General features: G+C 43.3%; 1 protein-coding gene across 1 annotated transcript; it reads left to right on the top strand.

Moving 5' to 3' along the window:
- Positions 1 to 4: 4 nt before the first annotated feature.
- On the top strand, positions 5 to 8357 carry LOC308312298 (hyaluronan and proteoglycan link protein 1-like; the record flags this gene model as incomplete). The annotated part of the gene is made up of 3 exons (XM_080794663.1): positions 5 to 116; positions 3730 to 4032; positions 5139 to 8357. Coding segments are annotated over 3 exons (711 nt in total), but the record flags the coding sequence as incomplete, so codon positions are not given.
- Between the last annotated feature and the right edge of the window lie 522 nt (positions 8358 to 8879).

The raw sequence follows: 8879 nt of genomic DNA, 5'->3' as shown, positions 1-8879 counted from the left end.
CCAGCAGGTGACCCTGGAGGTCGTCCAGTCGGCGGCGGACGCCACGGCCGACACTCCGACCGAGGACACCGCCGACACCGCCGCCGCGCTCCCCCGGGCCCTCGCTGACGCACACGGCAAGTTTTTCATGGTGGTGGACGCACGCACGCGCGCACTCATCACGCTATAGCTGTGCGTTAAACCTCTTAAATGTCACAGTAGCCCACTGTATACTGTACATCCGTGGTCCCCAAAATGGTCTCCAAGTTATTCTAGAAGATGGTCCCCCCAGAGGCCCAGATGATTAGCAACATTGTTTTCTCACTCAATAGCCACTAAACAAACCAACATACAGTACGGTATATGAAAGGTTTTGGAACCATTGTTGTATACTGCATTACTGCCATGCAATGAGTCTACGAGTCTAAACTCCGACCAAAGAAAAGCTCAGGGCGGCCCACGACATCAATCGAAATCAGCGTGAAGGAAAATCTTTCTCCGGGAAGTTTTCTCCTTTCTTTATTATTGAAAACATTGGTTTATTTTTCACTGGTTCCTTGCAGAGAGACTAAAAGACATAGAAAGGAGGTTTTGTGTTGTTTTATCCCAGTCGGCCACATTTGCATTTGTTTGCATGTCAACGTTGGTAAACCCAAACGCGTTCAGCTCAGGTCATGTCCTCAAAACACATATACTCATACTGTAGCTCCTGGCTCAGCACATTAAATAAGCCTTTTCCACTCTTAAAAAACGCATCCCAAAACCTTTTTTTTCCAGGGTTTATATAGGCTATATAATATTATTTTTTTAAACTCACGGTCGTAAAGCATTTCACGTCAAGACACCGCTGCGGCCTATAGCGCCGGCAGATATAGCCACTTCCCAAATTTAATTGAGGGCGTTTTCCCCACATTTGTAAAGGATTCATTTTGGGCGCTGTCCGGACATGCACGTGCAATAAATTAAATAGCAGGTGGGTCACAAAGAAGCCCTGAATCCCCAGCCATAGAAAAAGGATGATGTTTCTGCCTCGCAGCTGTTTCAGCTATACTTTGTGAAATCGCCAAACGGATTGTGGGATTATAGTGAAGGCTATGTGGTAACGCCTCGTGTATTCTCAGACGTACATCGGTGGAAAAAGTACTCACTTTTTTTTTTTTACTTAGGCAAAAGTATCAATAGGTACTGCAATGTAGAAATACAAAAAGTTTAAATCGGGCTTTAACCCATTCTGACACCAAAAGGGGTTCCTTCCCAAAATGGGTAAAGAAAGCTACAGTTGCATACTGAAACCACTTTAAAGAACCACTTAATTTTTTTTTTCATGTTTTAGGTTGTTATTATAAAGAATGTTAAAAGGTGAGTGTTCATTTGTTTTCATTTGCTGCTTTCTTTTCGTTTCAGCGATTTTTAGCTTGGGCATTCGAACATGGGGCTAAATATGCATTTCTTTACAACATTTTATGGTGATTTTTTTTTTAATTATTATTTACTATAGACCCAAGGAAATTACATCTGGCCACAAAAGATCACAAGATCTACTGGTATCGAGGTAGAGGTACTGGGGGCTCCCATATACTGTGTGGCTCAATATGTCAGTTTGTCACCTCCTCCTTCACACAAGTAGTGATCCCGTGATCTTTTGTGGCCAGATGGGGTCTAGTATATAGGACTATAGTAAATCATACAAAATAAATCAACATAAAATGTTGTAAATAAATGCATATTTAGCCTCATGTTCGAATGACCCAACCCCCTGTCGCTAAAACTAAAGAAAGCAGCAAATGAAAAAAAAAAAAAACAGTACCCGTCTTTTACTTTCTCTAATAACAACCTAAAACATGAACCTTGGTTGAAAAAAGTTGTCCTTTAAGGTCTAGCTGTGCTTTAGGGCGGACAGAAACAGACGCAGGGAACCAAAGCAATAATCTCACGACTGACAAATGTTTGTTATTTTAAGTCCCAAACTGTGACATGTGAAACAAAGGCGACCTCATGACACAAGCGCTGCATTTTGTGTTTCCTATAAACAATGTTGAACATTAGGAAGAATTATGACGTTTAGGTATTGTCATTCTAAACCTATATACAGTGTATTCTTGCTGTTCTACATACAGTCACCCAGTCACTGTATAATAGATCGATGCTTTAACCTTTTGCTTTAATGAAACATCCAGGTCAATTAGAGTGTAATGGAAGATGCTTCTGTTCTGACCATGTCTTCCGCTGCTGCATTGCGTTCTAATGCTCTTTAAAAAAAGACTGAAATCAGTCCGACTGAGAACTTGAATCATAGAGGCAGTCCGTGAGGTTCTGTCCGATTCTTTCAACGGCTCCACATCCACCAAGCTACTGGTCCTGACTATAATAAGGCTACATACACTTGCCAACATAAAAAAAAAGCCCTGGAGTTTGGCATGCATGCCGCAAGCTTCCCCGGAGAGACATGGACCCAGACAGGGACTCAAGGGACCACACACATTCTTCACTGGCCGGCCCGGGAGACTGAATGGCTATAAATCAGCATACGCGTATAGAAATACACACAGAGACACATAAGAGAGTCACAGTGAGAGACTGGGCCTGGGAAAGGAAAGACCCCAGTTGCTTGTCCAGTTCTTAAAAAGGGGGGTATACACTAGTCTAAACCTCAGTGATCATTGAACTCCTCAGAGAGTGTAAAAACCAAATGGACCCCACAGCGGTCCATTTGGTTGTGCTCTGAGTTACAAAAGGACGATTTGTTTCCGTGTGCCAGAAGTTCATTCTGAATTCTGACCATTTTCACATCACGTTATTATTACATTTTTGGATTACATCTCTTTCACATCTCGTAAACGTGGTGCAAGCACGCGGCAGGCGGCGGCGGTGGCTCAGGGTTAGAGGTATAACCGCAAAGGTTGCCAGTTTGAACCCTGCGGGCTCCCCCCCCCAGTGTCGAAGTGTCCTTGAGCAAGACACTGAACCCCATAATTGCTCCCGATGTGCTGGTTGCGGGGTGCCTTGCATGGTATATAGTCCGCCGCCATCGGCGTGCGAACGGGTGAACGTGTAATGCACAGTCTCTGTGAAGCGCCTCGGATGAAGGCGCTATTATTATATGAATGCAGTACAAAAAAAGCCACATCTCAATTGGGAGAAAGGGGGGGGGGGGGGGGGGTAAAAAAAAAGTTGGTGGACTCTATTCTATATTAAGATGGATGAAAAGACAAAAATGTGTGTCCCTTCATAAGACTTAAAGGACCACTTCACCACTTTTCAACCTATCTTCATATAATAGGTCCTCACTAATAATCATGAAAAAATGCCGCAATTTTTTTCTACTCGGTCTGTGTCTCATACGAAGGCTGTGGGCAGTTCAGAAACCGTCTTCCAGTGACATCATCGATGGGGAATACAAGCTAATAGAAACTGCAGGCTTTCTAGTCCTGAAAAGTTGCAATGCGAAAATGGAAGCCGTCGTTCTCACGATAATGAAAATCTAAACATTTTTGTAAAGAAATCTTTGTTTAAAGAATTATCTGCCTAGTGATGATGTCACTGGAGGACGGTTTCTAAACTGCCCACAGCCCTCCTATGAGACACAGACTGAGTAGAAAAAAATCGTGCCATTTTATCGTGATTATTAGTGAGGACCTATTATATGAAGATAGGTTGAAAAGTGGTGAAGTGGTCCTTTAAAGACTTGACTTTTATTTCAATTTTTAATACTTGTTTTTTTTCCTCTCCCCGGTTCGTTCTTGTATATAGGCGTCGTGTTCCCCTACAGCCCAGGCGTCGGCCGCTACAACCTGAACTACCCGGCGGCGGAGCAGGCGTGCGCGGGCCAGGCGGCCGTGGTGGCCTCCTTCGACCAGCTGTACGAGGCGTGGAGGATCGGCCTGGACTGGTGCAACGCCGGCTGGCTGAGCGACGGCACCGTTCAGTACCCCATCACCAAGCCCCGCGAGCCCTGCGGCGGGACCGGCGCCGGAGCGGGACTCAGGAACTACGGCCGCCGCGACAAGTCCAAGAGCCGCTTCGACGTGTTCTGCTTCACTGCCGCCGTGACGGGTTAGTGTTGTTTTTTTTTAGCAGACCTACAAGCTCGTAGCGCGCCACCCGGTGGCGCGCTATGAGCTTGTAGATCTGCTATTTTTCAATAGCTAAAGCATAACATGCTGATATCACCAAAATGGGTTCCCGGTCAGAATGGGTTAATACCAGTAGGGGGCGCCAAGAAACAGAGAGAGGGGTATTGCTGTGCCTGCTGCCTGCTAATGAGAGAGAGAGAGAGAGAGAGAGAGAGAGAGAGAGAGGTGTGTGTGTGTGTGTGTGGGGGGGGGAATTGCACCACTCAGTTCACACAGGTGTGATTTTTTTTCTAGTTTGTTCAAATGTTCCCCCGGGAAACCAGTGGTGGAATGTCGGCTATACTGAAGTACAGAATGCTGTTGTCAGGCAGAAAGTGCTTTATCTCCAGAAGTTGTTCATGCTATACAGTGTCGCACAAAAGTATAGCAAAACTAGACGATCCACAAGCTCAAAACGTGTGACACAAATTCACAATGTGACACGTTTTTAAACTTGTATATATCCGCTATTTTTAGCTATGCTTTTAATTTGAATCCTGAAAGGTAACAGTTTTAGGACATAATGACGTGTCCAATTAATCGAAAGCAGCCGATAATACTGTAATTAACCCTTTTTAGGCGTGTTATAGCGTTACGTTATGCTTTAGCTATTTTTGAAAAAAATCGAAGAACGGCTGACACGGAAACATAGCTTTTTCAGAAAAAAAAATGTCATTTTCAAACAGACATTTTATTGAATCTGATCACAGGTCAGAATGGGTTAAAGGGGGTGTCTGTGATTTCAGTCAAAAACCCTTAGGTTTCGTTTTTGCCTTGGGACACAAGCTTTCATCCAATCAGGATAGAGAACAAAAACGAAACCTAAGGTTTTTTGACCCCCAGGGGTTAACTGGGGACAGGGAGGAACTCCTTATATGGTCAGCACACTCTATAGTAGAGAGGATTATCACAACAAAACAAAAAAATAAGTGATATTTGAATTAAGTGAAATCACTGACTCTACCTTTAAATACATTTTGAAAGGATTCCGACTGAGATCTCTCTCTCTCTCTCTCTCTCTCTCTCTCTCTCTCTGCCCCCTTTCAGGGCGTTTCTATTGGCTGGTGCAGCCCCACCGGCTGTCCTTCGACGAGGCGGTGCGGGCCTGCGTGGACGACGGCGGCGAGATCGCCAAGGTGGGCCACATGTACGCCGCCTGGAAGATGCAGGGCTACGACCGCTGCGACGCCGGCTGGCTGGCCGACGGCAGCGTGCGCTACCCCATCTCCCGGCCCCGCAAGAACTGCAGTCCCACCGACGCGGCCGTGCGCCTGGTGGGCTTCCCCGACAAACAGCAGCAGCTTTACGGCGTCTACTGCTTCGAGCCCGCCGCTCAGCAGTGATGCATGCGGGACAGTCACACAAAAAGGGGGGGCTATACGAAAGAAAAGCCACACCGTCCACCAACCACCCACCAAAGAGCAACGGCATCTATATAGATACAATCAGCGCTTCCCAACCCTTTTCTGGACCAGGGCTAATATCCGCTCGGAGGTTTTCGAGAGCGTCTTGCAGGCCTCCGCGCAACCCATCTGATCGCTCGACGCGACGGGCCGAAAGGCGTGCCGCGTTGGGGCACATTTTTCAGTTTGTTCAGTTTTGTTTTTAACCCATTCTGACCTGAGGTCAGATTCATACGAGGTTTCCACTGGACACACACTGGTCTGATGAACCCATTCTGACCTGAGATCAGATTCTAAAAGTGTAAGTCGTTCTTCGATTTAAAAAAAAATAGCAGACCTACAAGCTCGTAGCGCGCCACTCGGTGGCGCGCTATGAGCTTGTAGATCTGCTATTTTTCAATAGCTACAGCATAACATGATGCTATAACACCAAAATGGGTTCCCGTTCAGAATGGGTTAATGATCGATCGATTGGTGTCCTGGCTTGATCGATAGAACTTATACTTCAAGTTTGCTATTGTATCGGTATTCACAATGAAAACTCATTCGTCAAGATTTGTTCTTATACATTAATGTTATCAGTAACATCTTAGTTGGTTTTCCAATTATTTGGGGACTCACTTGCAATATCCTCAAGGCCCAACAAAGGGCCCCCCCGCCCGGCCCCACAGGTTGGGAACCGCTGATCTCCAACCAGTAAAAGCAGATAACCGTCCGAACGTAACTAAGCATGAACTCGTTGCCTTTCAGAAGCTGTGATAACCTTTTGTTTTAATTCTTACAAAACAAACAAAATAAATGTTTTTTTTTTTTTTTAAAGCTCCTCTTGATACCGCAGAAATCAATGTAATATGTTGTAGCCATTTATACTTTCATTCATTTATTTTTGCATTTAATTTTTTACACAAACTGCTGGTTAAAAAAAGGTCAACACATGTATGACAGAGACAAGAACTTGATGTTTGAGAAACATCCAAGTTTGATTGGTCCTCCACGATATAGCCTACAGTATATATGTCGCTTTGAGATCTGAATGAACTCAACCTTCTCTGACTCGGGGGCCCACTTGAATAGCTCAAAAGTGTTTTTTGCGGCCCACCCATCTGACCACTTAACACAGCAGCCGAATCATTTTGCTGATGGATACATTTCTTGGGATCAATGGAACCGACATTAAGTTAGTTCGTGTTTTGCCAATGCGGGCTCTATATGTGCACAGCGTCCACGTTGGATTGAAACTGGACGTCAACCTTACTTCCGTCGCAGGTCTTAGAAAACAAAACAAGGCTCTGTTCCATTTAGTGTATAAATAGTACATTTACAGTAGTTCTCAATTATTTTCTTTCTTTTTTTTCCTCAGTTTTTTTATTTTATTCAAGGACCCCCCCCCCCCCCCACAAACGTAATCAGTATGATTGGTCAGACCTGTAAAGGAAGAGGGCCCGATTTCTTTCTAACGCGACTGCTGTGCAAAGAGCCTATTATAGTTGAGGGGCCACTTGCAATACCCCCACGGGGGCCCTTGGGCCCACAGGTTGATAATTGCTGTTCTCTATATGCAATGCAGAGAACGTTTTGCTGTGGACATCAACATGTTACTGCAACAATATCTGTTTTTATTTCTGCTCACCATATGCCTCTCTCTCTCCCCCTCTCTATCTCTCTCTATCTCCCTCTCTCTCTCTCTCTCTCTCTCTCTCTCTCTCTCTCTCTCTCTCTCTCTCTCTCTCTCTCAACCTCTAAAAATGCAAGAGCTGTGATGAAATCATTTGCAATTCTGTTTAATGAGAAGCTGAATGTAATGTCTTGGACTGTCACTCATTATATAGCTACCGATTGATAATCAAAAGCTACACAAAACCTTTCTCTCTTTTTTTTTTTACTATTGTAACTTTTATGTTTGTTTGTTTGTTTGTTTTTTAAACAAATTTGTATTTTGTTTTTGTCTAATGTTTGTCACTAATTCTGTATTCTATAGACAATTTTGTCTCAATCAAAACTGTTTGCGCAATTGGTTTAATTGGCCTATTGATGTTGAGGCAATTAGGCTAGAAAACTTCACCCACACGTGTCAGCAACAGAAGGAAAAAATAAGTCATGGTCATGTTCAAATCCTATATAGTTCCCTTTGTCCAAAATGTTTGTTTTTCCCGCGATTCTTCATAAACTGACATTTTAAATCTGACATTTTGGTTGGAAGTATAGCACCAGGTGTGTAAGCTGTGTGTGTTAAACTGAACCGCTATTGGAGTGGAGATCCATGCGGGCAGCTGACAAGAATTGGTCTTAGCTAATCGCATGTTTGTGAAGTTATGCGCTGTAAAAAAAATAATAATAAAAACTAAAGATCTCTTAAACGCCCCCATGGGTGGTCTACTTAACCATACTTCTACGAGCAGTATATCCTCTCTAAAAAGTTATATACACACACTTTGTGCTAAACGCTGGGTCTGAGCTAATGTCTTCCTCTGTGTCAGGGAGAAAACAATGACTCATAGAGAAAATCAAAGCCAACACAAATTGTTAAAATGAAGAGAGTGGACACAACATGGGCAATTGATGTGTGTACACATAAACAGTATAGGTCATACATAGTAAATGAAGACTGATTAAAATGCCAATGGCTCTCGTATTTCATAATAGCCCCGGTTGGTCTCCGTCTCATATATATACACTTACTGATGGTTTTACGTGTAGAAGCTGCCGTCATATTGTTTACTAAAAGCAAGTCCTAGAACTGAAACATATTCATGTTTACGTCACACAAAAACAAAATGTTGGCGAAGGCAATTTTTTGTATAATGACATGTACCATTTGAACAACAACCGACAGAGCTGAAAATAAAGAAACTATTCAAATAAACTGTGACTTGTATTTGGGGTTTTGTCATAATCCGCAATTCTAATTCCTCAGGGTTATTAAAGTCTTACTGTCTGTCACTCATTGCTATGGACTTTTTGCTCAGCACCAGGGGTCTCCCTGTCTCTCCAGCTCATGTGATAAGACACAATAAATGAGCAGACAGAATTGGAACTGGAACATTGATTAAATGGGTACTCTCTCCTGATTGGCTGAAGTTGACAAACGTACTGAACAAACGATCTATAGCCAGGAGGATTACTATCAGAATATAATGCTACTGTGCTCTAACAAAATAACAGAAATCACACCCGTGTTTTTGATTGATTGATTGAAATATGTATTAACGGTTTGTAGAATTACAGTACATTTCAAGCACAAACTCAATACAAAGACTGTTAACTGTGAGTGGACGACCCGATTAAGCGTTACACTTATTTACAACAGGGTCCACATTGTTCAATTCATCAAAACATTTAGAGACATACAAATAGACACTTCTATGTAGTTAAAGAACAGAACAGG

The sequence above is a fragment of the Protomyctophum bolini genome (genome assembly GCF_963924005.1).
Source record: "Protomyctophum bolini genome assembly, contig: SCAFFOLD_507, whole genome shotgun sequence".
NCBI classification, from domain to species: domain Eukaryota; kingdom Metazoa; phylum Chordata; class Actinopteri; order Myctophiformes; family Myctophidae; genus Protomyctophum; species Protomyctophum bolini.
The sequence above is the reverse complement of the archived record's forward strand: the minus strand, read 5'-3'. Positions and strand labels throughout refer to the sequence as shown.